The sequence below is a fragment of the Meles meles genome, chromosome 8, assembly GCF_922984935.1.
Source record: "Meles meles chromosome 8, mMelMel3.1 paternal haplotype, whole genome shotgun sequence".
In the NCBI taxonomy this organism is placed as follows: Eukaryota; Metazoa; Chordata; class Mammalia; order Carnivora; family Mustelidae; genus Meles; species Meles meles.
Genome location: NC_060073.1, coordinates 48,997,101 through 49,015,973, shown reverse-complemented (window position 1 = coordinate 49,015,973; position 18,873 = coordinate 48,997,101). Strand labels below are relative to the sequence as shown.

Genomic DNA, 18,873 nt, shown 5'->3' with positions numbered 1-18,873 from the left:
TGTACACCCAAACACACGGCTGTATTTATGTTTGTTCTTCCAAAATGGGAAAAGGTGACTTTCTCCCTCCTTTCAGCCCTGGCCCAGTCTGCTTGGGAGCAGACCCAAGGAGGAGGCAAAAACAGGGGTGGTCGGGTAGCAACCAGCTCAGCCTTTCAGCTCTGAGAACCACCTGCATCTTCTTGCATTTACTTGCCTTCCTCCCAGCCACATTATTCTTGGGAGAAGGGAGGCCTTTGTTCTTCCCATCAGCGAATACCAGTTGAGCGTTCCGGGCATGGTGTTCATCATGGTGGGCATTTAACAGTCAACCCCCTATTCACAGAGCTGGCCGTTGAAATGGGAATTGGAAGTACAGGGCACTGTGGGATGGTAAGTGTTAGCAGACAGAGCCAAGAACAAACGTGGAGGGAATCCTAGGGACGTGCCGCGTGGTGATGGGAATGCAAAGACAGGAGTCAGTGTGCTGAGGGCCTCTTGGACCGGCTCTCCACTGAGCTCACTGCCAAGGAAGTTCCATTATTCAGAGGTTAAGGAGTAACACTGGGGAAACCAAGGCTCCAGGAGTTTAATTGATGTGCCCGGAGCCCCCAAGCCTAGCACACATCACTGTCAGGATTTGAACTCAGATCTTTCTGAATCATAAGCCACTGCTCTCTCAGGCAGAGCTGTGTCCAATGGAGGTGGGAGAAGGTTTTTAAGCAGAAGGCCTCGTGCCAGAACAGCCCTGTGTCACCCCCGCGTCCCTTGGAGCTGGGCATGTAGCTCTTGCTACTGACCTTTTCCTCGGTGCCCACCTTTTAGAAGCAAGGTGAATTTTTAACTTCGAGCCCTTGGTCCAGGTGTGGGCTTCGTGTGTGCCTGACCCTGTGGCAGTCACCCGTAACTCAGGGCAGTGAGGTCCTAGCCGCAGAGCTGCTGTGTCACCACTCAGAGGACGTTAGGACAGTCCAGGAGCATGGGACCAGCTGTCGCCTGCCTGCAGAGAGGGTGCCGCCTTCTCTGCCCATGGGTGTTTGACGTTAGAGACACCTTCCCTAACCTTCCTGACCAGCTGTACCCGGGAGGTGGTCATGTAGGAGAGATTGATGGCACCCATTTCTCTGTGTTCCCCGTTCAGCTCTGGAGTCTAACAGCACATCTGTGGGAGGCAGGGCTGAGTCTCCCCGCTGAGTTCGTTGTGGGGTCAGGCCGATAGCCTTGTCATCTTGGCTTCCCACATGAACTAACGAGATAAAGTTGCCACAGAAGGTAGAATTCATCCCAGCAGACAACGAGAGTGGCTTCTGGGTGGGCGGTGGGGGTGGCAGGAAGTGTCGAGATTTAACAGAGACGTGGTTTGCCTGAGAAGATGTGGCAAGGCCTCCTGGAGGGAAGGTGGCCACTGATCGGCCACTTCAGGATCTGTCCCTGCCTGCCAGCCTCAGCCCGCCACTGGTCACTTGACCACATGCTTACAAGTCAAGGATTTCTATTCTCTGGTGGTGGACGGAGGCCTGTAGCCCTCCTTTGAAAAATGAAGCCAAGCTTCATCTGGTCCTCCCTTGAAGTTGGAAAAAGGTGGTTTGCTCAGACCTAGGACCACTGCCAGGTGTAGCCTCCACGTGAGCCCAAATGCCTAGAACCCTTCTCTCATTCCCGGGGAAGGGTGTGCTAGAGTCCTTGAGTCTAGTCACTTTCCAGCCTTTTTTTAAGCCACAAACTCATATTTCAGATTGAAATCTTAGTCAAAACATTTAATATATAAATGAGTAAACACTATTCTTTTTCTTTTTCTAAGATTTATTTATTTGATAGAGCAGGAGCAGGAGGGCCCGAGGGAGAGAGAGAGAGAGGGAATCAGAAGCGAACTCCAAGTTGAACTTGGAGCCTAGCACAGGGCTTGATCGCACAACCCTGAGATCAGGACCTGAGCTAAAACCAAGAGTCAGACACCTAACAGACTGTGCCACCCAGACACCTCCAAATGAGTAAATGCTGTTTTGATCGAAGCTCATGCTCTTTTATCTTTAGCAATGGCCTCTTTGGCTGTTCCACTGAATAAGGTTTGAAAGCCACCCTGCTTTAGGCAAAGGGACAAGGAGGTGACTTCCTCTCAGCTGTTCCTGCAGCCTCTACAGGACAGCGTGTGCCCTGCAGCAAGCTCTATCATATTCCTCTGAAGAAAACAGACTCACGGAGAGAGTGGTCATTCCCGTGTCACAGTCCAGCCCTTGAAAATCTATTTAAAATAAGTTGCAAAGGTCAGCTTTATGCTTCTGCTAATTGCAGAAGCGGTTCTCAGAGTGCCTGTTCGTGAGCCAGATTTGCCTCCAAATGTGTGGGCTTTAATTTTAACTTTTTTAAAAAAAGATTTTATTTATTTATTTGAGATAGAACACAGAGGGAGAGGGAGAAACAGACTCCCTATTGAGCAGGGAGCCCAACGTGGGACTTGATCCCAGCACCTTGGGATCATAACTGAGCCGAAGGCAGATGCTTAACTGACTGTACCACCCAGGTGCCCCTAATTTTAATTTTTATAACGAAATTTGTTTTGGGGGGAAGTTGAAGATTTCCACAAAGATTCGAACTTTATAAAGCACAGAAATGATTAATTCAGTCCAGCAAACTTTTCATTGAGAATCCAGTGTGTTCTAGACCCTTGGAGCAGATATTGGGCTTAGAGAGTCAAATATGCAGAGTGTCCATTCTTGCGGACCACTAAGCTTTTCCGTTGCTTTTGGCCACATTTGAGGGAAATATGAGGCTTCCTGTAGATTGTCCCACAGCTAGGGGACTGCAGTGGAACAGAGCGGTGAAAGGAGTGGGTGGTTCTGAGTGTGGGAGAAGTAAGGAAAGCCTCATTGGAGGGGGTGCCATCAGAACTGGGCATTCAGGAAGGCAGACAGTTCCCCCGAGATACGGGGGTGTTTGGGGAATCACCAGGAACACCATTACTTGGAGGCATGGGATGGGAACAAGACTGGAGGAACCTAACAGGAAGGTCCTGGGTCATCTGTGGGAGGGTGAGGGTCACCTCCGGGACTTGGGGAGCGTGTGGAAAGCACTCACACTTAAGCTTTGAAAAGCTCTCTCCACTGTTTTCAGAGGGATGGCCAAGAGGGAGGCAGAGCTAGAGGCAGGGAGCCTAATTCAGGGGGTGCTGTAGTCTGAGAGAGCAGTGGGGGCCTAGACAGGGCAGCCACACCCCCGGGGCCCAGCTCAGTGGCTCACATCAGCGCTCCCCCCTCTACGGCTGGTTCCCACGCCAGTCCTCTCGGGCTGCCGCGAACTCTTCCTTCCTCAGTGTTTTTGAAGAATAGATTATTTATGTTTCAAACTCCTGGCCGTACGGAGTCTGAAAAGTGTACACCAAAACTTTTCAATAGCAGCATGGAACTAGGTTTTCGAAGGTCGTGGTCTCTTAAAGTCATAGCCATTCACTATCAAAATTACATCAGAATGAACTCTGAATTTTCGTTGCTACATTTTAAATACAACGAAGTTAAAAAGTGCAGAGAAGTACTATATTTATGTTCATATCAACCAGAAATGATCATTTTCATTAGGACATTTTTCCTTTAATAGTTTTTTTTTCCAGTGGAATGAATCAAATGGCAAACCATTATTCTTACTTTTCCTAATTTCCTCTCCCCAACTCCCTTCCCCAGCCAGTCTCAAGCTCCCTCTTCTCCCCACTCCCCACCAACAGTACCTTTCCTTGCCACTTATTTCCCTAAGAAAATAAATCCAGTGAAAACTGTTTTCTCCTTTTGCCCTGTCCTGAAATGAATCTAGGTTTTAAATTCATCATTTACTCTGAGTTTGTGCTAAAGCCATTGCTACCAACATGAGACTTTCTCTACGATATATAGCAGCCTAAGCCAAGATAGACTTGACCAACAACTTGGGCTGACCTTGGACACAAACTGTAGCCATAAGGGAGGGATGCCAGGGGCAAGTGGATGGAGGGAACAGTGAAGTGGTCAAGGCCTGGTGCAAAGAGATGAAGAACCAGGAGGAGAGAGACTGAGACCGTAGGGTAGGGAGAATGGGTGAAGGGGTCCCCAGAGTGCAGTTGAGATTCAAGAGCCTTCTAAGATGAGATAAGGAAATGCAAGACATTTGTGGCCAGCAGGCTGGAAATTTGGACATTAAACAGAGACTTTGCAGGTTTTTTGCTTTAATCTTCTTGACCGAAGTGCCTTACGAGACACATCAGGGTGCTAACTGCTGGTCGAAAATAAAGCTTAGCTTTAGGGGCATCCTTTCTTGATGCTGGGCCTGCCATGTTGTGGCCCCTACCCTGACAGAATCCTTGTGACCCACTGTGCTCCAGGCATGAGGTTGGTCTTTGGTGACTCAGAGGTTCGTAACTAGGCCCGATTCTGGTTCTAAGTTAGAAGATGCAGCTGTGCGGCTACAGCATGACGGCCACCTCTGGGTCTGTGCAACGGACGTTTAGGAATTCCAGGAATGCAGACTTCTCTCCTTTGGCCCGTGTGTCACCAGCCGCGTCTACAGTGGTGTCCCCCGTAGCAGTTTCACTTCCCCCGGTTTCTCCCCTCGCTGCGACTCTAGAAATTATTCCTGCCTTTGAATGATTTCACTCACCGTTAATGGACCAAGAAGCCGTTAGCTCTTCCACACAGGAGGCAGTCTTTCTGTGCTACTCAGAGCTCCTGCTTTGAGTTTCCCGCTCTGAGTGTCCATCTCTGTGTGTTCGGTTGCCTTGTGAGGTGATTCTGTCCCTGCCCAGAGGCTCCCTTTCCTCACAGCAGCAGAAGGGCGCCCTGCAGGCTGCTGCCACACTGTGGACCGCCGTCCTCCCAAGAGGATGGACTAGACCACTTGTGTGGAGTGCGTTTTGGGGAGTGCACAGGTCCAGACGGGACCCTGAGGAATGGAGGTCTTCATTCTGCCCTAACCTCAGAGGGAATACATCTCGGGCAGCAGACGTGTTTGTGTCAAACTCTGGGCTCGCACTGAGGAAAAGCCTGTACTTGCTGACATTGCATCATGCCAAGAAAGGCCTGAGATGGTCTGCTTGTGTCCAGTCGTTGGTGACTAATTTACGAGCTACATAGGCTCTCTGGGGCCGTTTTCTTCATTCTCGCCCTGCTGGCCTTTTGTGATTTGATTTCTGAACAAGCCATTCTTTCCAGTCTGCCGTTCCTTCCAATAAGCAGAGAGCTTAAAGTTCAGACTGCTGATTTAATTCTCCCAAAGAGTTCAGGAACTTTGCTGGGGCATTGCCACCATCCACACTGCCCCTTCCCAATGGTATCACCACTGGTTCCAGCCGGGAATGGGCCCGTCCACATGGGAGACATGCTTTCCTTCATCCACGGGTGCTCCCCACGGCCCCCTGAGCCCCTCTGCTCCTTCAGGCATTGGCTGTCCATGGTCACCGGACCCAAGAAGCCTGAGACGACCCCCTCCTCAGGCTCCGCACCAGCACCAGACACTGGGCCTGGCTGTGGCATTCGGGAAATGACATGCTGCCTCTCCTGGCGTCTGCCGACCTTCACGGGGTTCTTTTGCATTCGTGGTGTGCACCCTCTCTCCCCAGCGATATTTTCCCTACCTTGTTTCTAATTTAAGTGAGTTAAAGCTGAGGCTAGAGACCGGTAATTTCTCATGCTTGGGTGTGATGGAATTAGAACCACTCACCAGCAGTGTGGTGATGCAGGACTCCCGGTGTAAACTGGGGGACTGAATGCATGTCCCTTTCTGTGTGAACCGAGCCAGAACTGGGTTTGCTTTTTCAGGGCAACAGAAACAGCCTCATTCTCTCCTTGTATTCCTTCCTAGAGACATCCCATTGTTAGCAGGCCTCCAGTGTAGACAGTGCCCGAGAGGAACATGGTGCTGAAAGGTTATAGAGTGGGGACCGGGGCTCCTAGGCTTTCTGGTCACCTGGGCCCTGTTAGACTCCCAAGTTCCCTGAATGGCAAGGCTGTGGGCACCCTGTGGAGTGTTTCACATAGTTCCAAAGCAGGCCTGAAGGTGGGTGTTCTTGTCCTCCTTTTAGAAATGAGGAGGCCGATGCTTAGAATGGCCAGGTGACTCACCCAAGGTCACAAGTCTGAATTTGATCCCATGGCCAGCTGGCACCAAAGCCTGAACTCTCAGCATAGTGGCATGCTGTCTCCGCAAGGATGGGGGCTCATTTCCCTGACTTAGGGTGCTTCCGCGTTGTCTCCCTCAGCGGAGCCCCCTCTTCATGCATGTTTGCATTAAACAGGGCATGAGTGGTGGGAGCTGCTACTCAGTCTGGAGGCAAACTTGAGCCTGCTGCAGGCGTGGGTTCCTCTGGCTTCTCCGGAGATTGACTTCTTGCCCCTTGCTGTTGCCTCCCAGAGGAAAAGGGCCCGTGGTCAGAAGGGTACTCCCCGCTTCCGACCCCTAGCACCCAGACCTAGTAGCTGACCTGAGTGCCAGGCTTCCTGGGAGAGTCCTCAGGCACACCTACAAATCACCTAGGGTCCTCATCTATAATCTTTTACAATGCTAAGCCCCACATCGGAATTAAAGGAAACACTATCGACAATTATAAAATACTAAATATAGCTTAGTACATTTAAAAATGAACAATGGTAAAAGCCTTGAAAAATTTTTCTTTGATGTGAATGGAGTCTTTGGCATTTGGAAATACAATAAGATGAATTAATTGCTACTCATTACATGGGAAGTCAGGAGAAGTGTGAATGTGCCTTCCCTTCTTGGCATTAGCCGTTGCCTGACCGGAATAGCCCCCTTTTGTATTTACTCCCGCTTTCTTAATAATAAGCAAATGAGAGATCATGGCTAGAAAAATTCAAGTGCCCTCCATCTTTTCTCCCAAACCATCACAGAGTTTTGTGATGTCTGTCTGCTCAGGGACCAGTGCTAATAATTGCAGAGGTCATGTGAACCCCCATAGCACAAGACAAGAAACAGCATCTGCGAGGTGACTTTCTAGAAGAGTGTTCTTTGTTCTCTCTTTTTTTGAAAAAGTGATTTTGCAAGCAAATTGCTATCTTTCCTCTCTTGTGTTATATATTTGCAGTGCTGGGAAAAGTATATTTGGGGAAAAGCATGTAAGGGCTATGCAGAGTTTTTGAATCCCTGGTCTTTTTACAACGTTACGGATTCCTCCTCATGTGTTGGTGGGCTTCCCTGTGAATGAAGTGGGCTGGAGTCCTTACGTTTTAAAGTGATGCTTCCTGAGCAAGGACTTGGAGTATGTTGATTTTGTAAGCTGTTTATTAACTGTGTAACAGCTATCGTATGGCACACGCAAGCTCATGACCCTTTTCATAGCATTTTTAAAATCGGTTGATGATTAGTGCCGGAAGATGACGAGAGATAGTTGGTTCCTAGGGATAATTGAACACTGAGGAGGCAGAGGGACGTGGGAGTAAGACTCCCGTCCCGTCTGGAGGCTGATCCATAAAACGTCCTGGAGTTGGAGCCGCACACTGCTCTAGCCGTGTGCATTTCTGATGCGGCTGCCTTCCTGTCACATGTCATGTGGACACTTCCCAAACATGAGGCACATTGAAACCGTAACAAGGAGGCAGTCTGCGGAGCCCAGAGGCAGAGCAGCCGCCATGCTCTGCTTCGTGACATGTGAAAGGCTGTTTACTAAGAGACTATAACCGTTTGAAAGGCTTCAGGCTGAGGAGTTTATGCATGACACAGCCTGCTGGACCCCATGTGGCCGAGGGGGGTGAGGCCATTGACGGCATGGCGTGCCAGAAATTGGACAGGGAAGAAAGGAGAGCGGGCCCTGAGACCTGTGTCCCCGGTATGGTGCTTTATCTGCTCTCATTCTCCTCTCAGACAGGCCATTTGTTCTCAGCAACCCCCCATGTTTCTTGCTCCGTAAATACTTTCTACACTTCAGGTCATGGGCTTGACTTAGGGTTCCTTAGGAAAAAGGAGATTTGCCTTTTCTTTCCCCACTCACCAAACATTCAGCTTTTTGTGGCCTCATTCTTTGTCATCTTAGGGATGGAGGGACTTCAGATCAGTAACAAGGACTCCGTGTGAGTTGTCCAGGCTTTTTGCTGGGATGCAGCGTTTTTGTGGGTGCGTGCTTGTGTAGAGATGCACACACCCTGAGAGTATTTCTAAGTGTATATCTAAGAGTGACTCAGTATTGACTTCAGAACAGTTTTCCAAGGTAAGACAGTGTGCTCAGCCTTTGTAAATCTCATCTGCATTTCAGGAATATTGGTTTGGAGACCTTGTAGGATAAAATTATCCTGGTGTACATATGTAGCCTAGATTTTTTAATTCACCATAGTAGCATCAGTTGTTTGGGTAGATTAACAACCCCTTCCCTTCCCCCTTGATTCTGGGGTGAGCGGTGAGGATGGCGTGGCATGTCTCAAAGTCTTAGACCAGGTGACGCAGAGAAGCAATTTTCTCGGGTCTGACACTTAGAATTACAATTTCTTCCAAGCCAGGCATGTATCTCTGGGCTGAAAATGACAGTTTAGAGGCCCTTCCATTGAAGTCTCTCAGCTTGGCATCCTTCCGTTCTCCCATTTCAGATTAAGTGGGTCTACAGCCGGTTCCGATCTGCAGATATCACTGGCAGGCCTTATTATCTGCAGTGTTGCTTTAGATTTTAAACAAAAAAAAAAAAAAAAAAAAAAATTTAATCCTTTTAATTTTCAAATATGTATTTTGGATAAAGGGGGAGATGTTATTAAGGGAGAAGGTAGGAAGTCTCCACTTCAAAAGGTAGGAAATCACGGGTATAGACATTTTAGTCCATTTGCAGAAAATTGCCTATTCTTGGATAGCTAGGTCAAGTGCAGAAAGAACCTCTACTTGAGATAAAATTTCCTCTCCACACTTGGCTTTCTTTCTGTTAGGGTGGACAGCCAAGAGCTGCCCAAATTTTAACATCTTGCTGTCTTTTCACCAGTACTTCCTGGCTATGTGTATTAAGCTGTATTTGCTTATAAATGGAACGCACACTTGTAACAGTTTTTACGTTCAGAGCCAGAAGAGCTTTAGGGCAATAAAAAGGGCAACTCTTCATTTCATAGATGAAGAAGATTAGAGAGTTAAATGACTAGCCCAAGGTAAGACAACCCATAACGTCGGGCCGAGGCAGGAGTGGAGCAAGTTGGGGAGACGGGAACAGCTGATTTGCTCTCCTGCTTTGGAGCATTTGTTTCATTCAGGTACCTCCTAGAATGCTAGGGCTTAAGAGTCCAACCTTACTTTATTTAGCAGAAGGAAATGGTCCTGTTTTAAAGCTGTGTAACCTAAGGAGCAAAAGCTGGGGACTTCTCTCCTTTCCTCATTGACTGATTCCTTAAAAAAGGGGAGGGGGGTCAAACTTTGGTGAGCATCTTCGAGAACCTTTCCATCTGCCCAGCCTAGGGGAACATTGCCAGCACCTCTGATAGAATACAAGCAGGCTATGGAGATGGGACTCATTTCCATTCGGACCCCAACTTCCAGTTCTCGAGTCCCTCCGCCCAAGGGTGCTCAGGCACACGCTGTGTTTGGGGGCGCTGAGTCACCCCCATCAGCGTTTCACAAACATGGGGACCCATGACAGACTTCTGGAATAGAGCCAAGCCCTCAGCTCTCTTCCTAGTTACTCCCCAACTTGCATCTGTCATACCAGCAAGAGGTCTGGGCTCCCATTGTCCCCGCTCCCCTAGCCTATCCTGAAGTGATACGGCATGTTCCTTGAGGTAGACGGCGCCTGTGGTTAGACCTGGGACAGCATGTTAGCTCAGAAGTCATTGTGAGGGCATTTATAACCTCTCATTTGGGGTTAGGTGGCTTGGGGGCTGGAGTACAAGGTGACGGATCCCAAAAGAACCTGGCAGGGTGTTTGTATTGATGTCCAGGCATTCCTGACAGAGCAGGGCGCCGTGTGACTGGAGCCGGGTTTTCTGTACATTAGGGCCTGAATCCCCCTCTGTGGAGATGATGGGGCAGGTGGCGGGTGCAGCCACGGGACCAGTGAGGACTAGACTGACTGGTGCTGAGATCTGTGTGTGTCAGGCTCTGCGGGGCTTCAGGACATTTGCACACCTGGTCTGTTTATTCCACTGACATCAAGATTTGTCTTTCCGGGGCATCTCAGTATCTGAAATGATTCAGCTCTTTAAAAGAAGCAAAACCCCAAAACTTTAACCAAGGAAGCTAGCTATAGGTAGAGTTTTCAGATGAGCAAGCGGGGGTCTGCTCAGGGAATGCCATCTGACCCGAGGCAGCAAAGCCTCACACCATTGCGCAGAGCCACTCTGTTGGGGATGGGGGATTCTGCAGGCTGGGCCCTCACCCTGTCCTTCCGCTGCAGCACATGCCTTTCAGGACGATCCCAGTGACCTTGGACAACCCCCAAAAGCTGTTCCATGAGGCCCATTGCTTTCTCAGTTGAGAGCCAGAGAAATGAATAAAAAATGTACAATTCTATGCAAGCGCTAGGCTCTTTTCCAAGGGGCAGTATAAGCTTTTTGAAAACCTACACGGTGTTCCTGGCAGTGACAGGACCAAGTGGTGTCTCTACCTTGGGAGCACCTAATTTGGTCTTTTTCAGAAGCCCCTAGTAGTTATTTTGTAGACTGGGATTTTTTCCCCCCGTTTCTCCATTTGGCCCAGCCTCTGGTAGCTTCGCATGCTTTTGAGTCACCTCTGGGTGAATCCATACACATTGAAGCCAGCTCTCGATGGTGTCTTAGCCTCAACTTTTCCTTGACCTTCACGCGCTGGCTGACATCGTGTAGCAGGTCTGGCGGCTCTCTTTACATTGGTGCCACCATCTTGTTCCTGTTCCGATGGAGTCTGGGTCTGGTAGAGATTGTATCGACCCTTCCATGAGCAGCCAGGCTCCTTGACACGTTTCCCAAGCACGAAACTCTCCCTGCACCATCGGGATCAGTCACACTCTGGGGGGCTGACCGTTTCTCCCTCTACACTAAGGAAGCCGCAGAACCAGCTGGAAGGGGGTGGGAGTAGTTTTTGAAATGGGTGGACTGGTTGGTAATTGCCTTTCTAGATGGTTATCTGGGTCTTACATTCCTGCTAAAATGTGAAGAATACCCATAGTCCTATGCATTCTGTTGTACCCCATATTGTGTGTTTGTGTAAATATGTATATTTTTTAACTGAAAAAGAAAAATAGCCCTGCCTTTGTCCACAATTCTTTTAACAAACTGTTTATTGTTGTATCCAGGTAACAAGCATGGTAAGTATTTTCACCACATTGAGTGTTCTGTATTTTAGCTGTGCTTGGCAGACTTTTTGGCTAGCTTTGTGTTACCAGCCTTGGCTTTTCTGGAAAAGACCCATTCAGAAAAGGGAGAAACCAGTCGCCCAGTAGCGTGCCCTATGTCCTTGGCTCTGGAGAGAACCCGTGTAGCCTTAGACCCATGGTGGGTGGGGGTACGTGAGAAAGCATGCACCCCCCTGCCAGCATGCTGCTTGGTCCTGTCACGGCCCCCCACCCGACCTGCCGCTTCTGAGCCTCCCCTCCAGGTGTCTACCAAGGCTCCCTGGCCTCGCATGCCTCCAACAGCTCCTGGGAGTGTGGCCCCATGACAGCACTCGAGGTGGGGCCTGCCCGCATCCTGTGGACGGTCCTACCCCAGACCCATCACCCCCCCTCCCGTCTCCCTCCTTCCATCTGTATGCTTCAATGCAGGGCGTCCCCCCGAACCACATTCCCTTGAGTGTGTTAAGTAATTGGAGAAATCTCCCTTTGGAAGCTGGAAAAATAAATACATTGTCCACTTTTCTCAGAGGCTTCCCATTCTGTTGAAAAAAATGGATTAAAACATTTTTTAAAAAAAACCTTGCCACTGGGTAGTCTCCGTACAGGTTCAGAGTTCCGGTAGGTTGAGTGTGTTTTAGCCTTCTGGCTGTGTTTATTTATCCATGCATGTTTGCTTCTCCGGCCTCTTCTGTGGCTCTGTATTTAGTCCATGTGCTCGTGGCTGTGCCTGTTGAAGCTGCCCAGTGGCCACGTGTTACGTATTAAGTCTGTGTGTCACTGTCACCTTCAAGGATCAGACGGCCAAGGATAAGGCCCTGCAGCACATGGCCGCCATGTCCTCGGCACAGATCGTCTCGGCCACCGCCATTCACAACAAGCTGGGGCTGCCTGGGATTCCACGCCCCGCCTTTCCCGGGGCGCCGGGGGTAAGTCGCAACCCCTCACCCCCGAGCCGGGAGGCACAGTTAGTGGGAGTGAGCGCAGGTCGGGAAGCCATCCGCCTGACGCTTATTCTTGGGCCTGGTGTGAGGGAGGGGAGGACCACCTGTGGTCAGCTGATGCTGCCCGTTGCACTGTAGGGAGAGGAAGGGAGAGAGCTGGAGAAAGGGGAAGGGAGGGGGTGGGGAGATCAAGCTGGAGGCGGGGATCCTGGGTCCCCGCAGACATGGAATTGGGTATCACTTTGTTGGTGCCCTTCTGGGTTGTCACCTGCTCTGCTTTTTTTTTTTTTTTTTTTTTTTCTTCTTTTATGGCCCTTGCTCTCTTTTCCTGTGTCCTCAGGGTCCTTTTAAGGGAACTAATCCCTAAAGGGGCAAAGTACTATATTACTGTTTTCAGTTTGCTCCTAGCAAGGGCTGAGAAGTTAAAGTTATGATCTCATTCATCTTTGCAATAATCTTAAATGCCTCTCATTGTTCTTGCCATCTTGCAGATAATGAGGTTAGTGAGTAACAAAGCGAGTTAGATGATGTGATCATGGCTGGTGCCATCAGGACTCAAACCTGGGGCCCTGTAACTCCCTTTGCAACTCCTTCTACACAGGCTGCTGGTCCAGTAGGGGGCCGCAGGCACCCGAAGCCTCCAGGAGGCGCACAGCGAAGGCAGTGTCCGCATTGCTTTTTGGAGCTCTTGGCCTCTGGTTCAGAGCTTGTCCTCTGCCGGCCAGGCCCTTGGTGCTATGAGCTGTGGAGGCAGAATTGTCACACAAGGAGCATTTGCAAATGGAGGGAAGAAGAGAAGGTTGGGTGGGTGGGTGCATGGGTAGAAAGCAGTCGGATGAAATAGTTGTGAGCCCCTGTCATGGGCCCAGATCTCTGCTAGCTGTCAGGCAAATACGGGAGAACTGCTGTCTGGTCCCTGCCCTCAGGGCAACTGTCCAGAGGAGGAGTGCCAGGGCAGCCAGGACTGCGAGGCCAAGGATGCAGGGTGCTCTCCTCTGCACGTCGATGACCACATCTGAGTCTAGAGAGGGTCACTCTGCGGCAGGCAGACTATCTGAGCCTGCTGTCGTTAGCAGGGGGTGCGATCTGTAGACGTCCCGAGCAGTGCTTTCCTGGGAATTCATAATCCTGATGCCTCTTGCCTTTGCCTTCCAGTTCTGGCCAGGAATGATACAAACAGGGCAGCCAGGATCCTCACAAGAGTAAGTCCAGAAGGGGCTGGCAGGGACAACAAGGGTCTGGTCACCGCGCAGCCTACGGGCGCCTTTCCCCAGGGCCAGACCACCTGGGGACTTGCAGGAGAAAAGACATTTAACCTGAGAACCCCACAGTCCTCTCCCATTATCTGCTGAGGCCAGGAGCAGGAGAGAGACTTGAGTGGCTCTAGGAGAGGCATAAGTGGCTCGTTGGTGCCCTAAGCATTAGTGCCCGTCCCTCTGGAAACAGGGATGGGGGCCCCGGGCCTTCGTGGCTTTGGAGGGTAGAACCTGGGGCTTCCTGAAAAGTGCCCGTCTGAGAGTGGACAGTGCAGGCTCTCCTGGGGCCCAGCCCATCTGGTCTTCCTGGGGATGAGGGCAGCTAACAGACAACCAGCTACTGCCTTGAGGGCAAGGGAAATAGGCCTCGTAACCTGGAGGCAGGAGGTCGTCTAGAGATAGAAGCAGAAAGGAAGTCCTGCCTATCTGTTCTTGAAAGAACTTCAGCTGTTTAGCCAAGAGAAGGGGAGCCTGAGCATGGCCCAAACCTTGCCTGGGCATGGTGAGCCCTGATCTTGGTCACTGCAGGGACGAGATGAGAGGTTCAATTAGATGTCACAGCATATGGGAATCAGGCTGATATGGGGGGGGGCGGATATGGGGTGCAGGTGGGTCCCCCAGCCCTGGCCAAGGCTAGAGCTGGGGAGTAGCCACTGCTACAGTCTCTCGACTTCTGACTCTCCACCCTCCGCCCCCAGCGTCAAGCCCTTCGTGCAACAGGCCTACCCCATCCAGCCAGCGGTCACAGCCCCCATTCCAGGTGAGTCTCCAAGGGACTCCGCCTCAGAGGACTGTCCTGGGCAGCTGGCAGCTGGGCCCATCACTTTGCTCCACAGAGGCCTGTCCCTGGTTCCAGCAGTGCCTTGGGCACCCCCTCCTCGCCCCTACCCTCTTTATGCCTGGGACTCGGAAGGGTCACAGACATGTTCAGTGCCCCCAGTCACTTCCCAGGAGTTTATTCAGATGGGGTTTTAAAGAAAACAGAAGCCAACAGCGCCACCTGGCTCAGTCCATAGAGCAGGCCACTTTGGATCTTGGGGTCATGAGTTCAAGTCCCATATTGGGCGTAGAGTTTACTTAAAAAGGAAAAAAAAAAGATGTGGTGTCTCAATTATATCTCAATTTTAAAAAGAGGAAAGAAAGAAAAGGGAAGCCCGATCACTTTCACTGAGGACCCTGGGTCACCCTTGGAAGGGGAAGTTGCTGTGGTTCCTTCCTTTTCATGAACAGGCTGAATTAGACAATTGAGATCTGAGGGCAGAGAGGGGATTAGCCACCCTATATTCTATGAATGGGTTTCAGTTTCCCGTTCCCTCTCTTTAACGAAGAGCTTCCAGAGAAGCCTCGACTAGCAACCGGAATCTGGCTGGCCCACCTGCTCCCGAGGCACGTGTGTGCACGTGGGGTCACTCCGTTGAACTGCTGCCTGTTACCGAGTCCCCAGATGGGATGCGGGTTCACACGTTGCACTCTTGTCTCAGTGCCACGGGGCATCCTGAGGGAGTAATTCCGTAGTGCTGGTGACCGCATTCTGAAGGAAGGAGGTGGGCAGTCCCCAGAAATTTCTTGGGGTCCTTACAGGATTCACTTCAGGCTCTTCCCGTGGGCGCCCAGCCGGTCCCCTTGTCCAGGGTGGGGTGTGCTCCAGCCCTTAACCTGGGCCCACGTCGACGTGAGGCGCCACCTAGCCTCGTGCCTCTGGGGTCCTTGGCCAGAATCCTCCCAACCACCTGACTTCCTTCTGCCCCTAGACTCTGGTGTGTGTGGGGGGATGGGGGAGAGCTGTTTTGCAGGACCTGGCCCCAGCCCTGGCCTCAGGCCCGAGAGAAGGCGCACAGGGCCTGCTTTAAAGGTACTGATTGGTCTTCCAGGGTTCGAGCCTGCGTCAGCCGCAGCTCCCTCGGTCCCTGCCTGGCAGGGCCGCTCCATTGGCACAACCAAACTTCGCCTGGTGGAATTCTCAGCCTTCCTCGAACAGCAGCGAGACCCAGACTCGGTGAGTGTGCTGCGAGGTGTGCCTTGAATCCCATTCTTGCTCCCTTCACACTCTGGTGCCTTCCTTCTCCTTTCCCTCTCCCCGATGCCTCCCAAACAGCCTGGGTCAGAAGAGCCAGACTTTGACTTACATAAAAAGGTATTTCTGTGGACAAGTAGGTAGAACTGTGGAGCCGAATATTTATGAGTGCTCTGGACCTCAAACTCCAGGGAATGCTGGAGCTTGAAGGGAAAGGCTTTAATAGGCCCTTCTTGTGTTTAGGAGAATGGAACAGCCGGTGACAACTCTTGAACCCTGACGTGGCTGGCACCATGCCAAGGTATTTCTATAAATGGCCACGTTTTTCTTCCCCCCCAAACTCCGTAAGGTTTGGTACTTTGGGACAGATGAGGAAACAGAGAGGTTAAGGAATTTCTCTAAAGTCACACAGTTACTGTCTAGTAGATTGGCAATTCAAATTCACGTCTTTAAAACTCAAGCCTAAGCAGTTAGCTGTTACTCTGTACTGCATTTGCAAGTCTGTCCTTTCTCAAGATAGCGAGTGATTCTCTTCTTATGGAGAAGTAACAAGCTGGTGTTTCAGTATGATACAGAAAGCAATGCGTTACGACGCGAAGCACCAGTCACGTTGGCATCTGGACTCTGTCATTTTTCTTCTTTGCCGTCTTCCCTGCCCTGTTTAGTGCCTATCGCGCCATTGTTTCTCGGTCCAGCCCATGACTTCCCATATGTATGTGAGCCCCCCTTCTTTCCCACCCAACAATCGCCAGACCCTTTCTTCACTCCCACTCCTTGGCAGCGGTGCGTCTGAGTGTCGCATCTGTGTGTGGGTGAGCCCGAGGCAAAAAGGCAGGAATCAGAAGTTTGTCTTCCGGATCCTCCCTAACTCCTTTCCACGCGCTCCTTCTCACCCTACCGCCCTGATCTCAGGGGCTCTCGGCGCGCAGAGGTCCCAGGCTCTCTGTGTGTTCCCTGCTCTGTGGTTGTGCTATCGTCAGGAGAAGGCGTCACGGATGAGTTCACCGTCTGTTGTAAATACCCACATACTGAACAGGCGGAGGTGACCTCTCTGGGGTCTTTGTACTATAGCTCCGTGGACAGCCTCTGACTTGGGGCACGCCGCAAGCCATCACCAGAGTGGAGACTCTGTGGACATTTTTGACGTTTCTGTTTATGAATTGTGAACTCTGGGAGTTGGTAGAAAAATAGGGCCTGTTCCAAAATTAGGAGAAAAAAATGAAGACAGAGATGGAAAGTAGGTCATTAGGCCCATTGAGGCAGCTTATTGGGGTAAGGGAGGGAAAGGCCAGCTGGATCGCTCTTCTCCTGTGGCCGAGTGGTTTTTTAAGAAGCGTGATGGTGATGGCATCCAATCCTTCTTGAGAGGTGCTGAGATAAAAGCAAAAAAGATTACCCTCCTAATTTTTTGTTTCCTGTTCTTTCTGGAAAGCATAGGGAATACTTTGGCCGAAGACTGGATTTTAGCCCTGCGATGGTTTTCCCTTTGCATGACTCGTGTTGGTAGGACACCTCAATGCTTACAGAGTACGCTGTGGTTAACTGTTTCATTCTGTCCTCCTAGTGCTCCGTGAGTAGATTCGCTGTCCCCCATTTTACTGATGAAGAAACTGAGGCCCAGAGGCGTTAAACAGTTTAGGAGTTTAGTGAATAAGCAGAGGGATCAGGAGCCCAAATCTATTTCATTATACTCTTTTCACGACTACAAACCACCCCCAGTTTTGAAATTTTCTCTCTCTCCAGTCTAGGTATCTCCTGTGTGACCCAGTCTCTCTCTTTGCTTTTGACCGTTTTTTAAAGAACAGAGCTCCAAGGCACTGGAAAGGAAAAGTCCCAAGATGGTAGTTGTTTCTCTGGTTAAAAGACGATAGAATATTTTATCACCCCCCCAAAAAAAAAATTGATTGATTGATTGATTGATCAAAAAGCCTGTGGCAGCTCCCCCTTGTGCTGTCCTCTCCAGTTATGGACCTGTTAGGGCCAGGAATGCCCTGTTTTTCTGCTGTTGCATATGTGCACTTCTCGCATCTTCTCCTCTGGAACACAGGCTCCAGGAGAACGAGGGTTTAATTTTCTGGGCTTCACATTGAGAACGACTGGGTTTATTCAGCCTAATCCGTAAATGCTTAGGAACACATGCACCTGCGTGTAAGGCGCTGTCCCGGGGGGAGCCCGGCATGGCACCGACAGGCACCATGTCTGCCCATGTGGGGTGTAATGTCTACCGAGAAGACACACACGAGGTCACTGTGAAGCATGGGGATGTCTGCAAAGGGAGGGCACTTAGCACTGTGAGTGATTAACGGGACAGGGTGGGCTTCCTTGAGGAAGTCACCCTTCCCCTGGAAGGTGGGGGAAGAATAAGGGAGAAGAACATTCTGGAGGTGATGACTTAGTGTAGAAAGCAGTAAGAAAGTTGGTGAATAGTTTTGTAAAGACAGCACCCCCCCACCCCCCAGCCCTCTTGGAACAGAGGCCTGAGATCCTTCATGCTTCAGCCATGTTTAGGAGTCTGCATGATAATCGGACTGGTTCAGCTGGATGTGGCCTTCTACTGATTAATGGAAAGGTTTGGCTCTCAAGATTGAACTTGAGCACCTGCCTTCAGAGGCCCTGAAGTAAACGCAGGACCTGCTGTGAGTCAACACCTTTGGGCCTCTTGAGAACATAACTATACTTCAGCAGGGGCATGAGTTGGGGACTGAAAGAAATTGGAATTCATTCAAACAAATAATTTTAAACACTTCCTACATGGCAGCCACTCTTCCAGGTGTTAGGGAGCTAAGCCTCATTCTCCCTGAGCCCATGTTCCAGAGGATGTGAGAGGGGCACGCACGTTATGTAAGGTGACATTGGGTGCTTCGTGGAGTAATGGCCCTTCTTCACCGTTTGAAAATCACTTGTGCTTTAGATTAAAATAGTGATTTAGGCCGCTGCTCAGGTCATGATCTCGGGGTCCTGGGATCGAGTCCCGCATGGGGCTCTCTGCTCGGTGGGGAGCCTGCTTCCCTCTCACTCTCTCTGCCTGCCTCTCTGCCTACTTGTACCTCTCTCTGTCAAATAAAAAAATAAAATCTTAAAAAAAAAAAGGCAGCAAAATATTTAAAAAAATATTATTTCGGAAAGTAATAATACCTTCTAATATAATGTTGATGGTTTTGGGCTTGTATCATGATTTCATTTCATTTTTTAAAAAATTTTATTTATTTGAGATAGAGCCCAAGCAGAGAGAAGGGGGAGAGGGAGAAGCAGGCTCCCTGCTGCACAGGGAGCCAGATGTGGGGAGCGATCCCAGGATTCTGGGATTATGACTTAGGTATCGTGATTTGATTTGATTTTTAAAAAATTTTATTCATGTATTTGAGATTGAGAAACAGAGCACAGCAGAGAGGAGGGGGAGTGGAAGAAGCAGGTTCCCCGCTGAGCAAGGAGCCCAATGTGGGG

The 18,873-nt window shown here is 50.2% G+C and overlaps 1 protein-coding gene across 9 annotated transcripts in view; it reads left to right on the top strand.

The window, feature by feature from the left end:
• Positions 1–18,873, top strand: part of TEAD1 (TEA domain transcription factor 1) — a 265,155-nt gene that overhangs the window by 191,138 nt on the left and 55,144 nt on the right. For 6 of the 9 annotated variants that reach the window (XM_046015379.1, XM_046015377.1, XM_046015378.1 and 3 more), the window contains 5 exons: positions 11,180–11,191; positions 12,010–12,144; positions 13,315–13,361; positions 14,114–14,175; positions 15,287–15,411. In XM_046015379.1, the coding sequence (XP_045871335.1) occupies positions 11,180–11,191; positions 12,010–12,144; positions 13,315–13,361; positions 14,114–14,175; positions 15,287–15,411 (381 nt within the window). The remainder of the gene's footprint in view (positions 1–11,179; positions 11,192–12,009; positions 12,145–13,314; positions 13,362–14,113; positions 14,176–15,286; positions 15,412–18,873) is intronic. The other 3 variants (XM_046015380.1, XM_046015376.1, XM_046015373.1) reach the window with 1 other exon arrangement.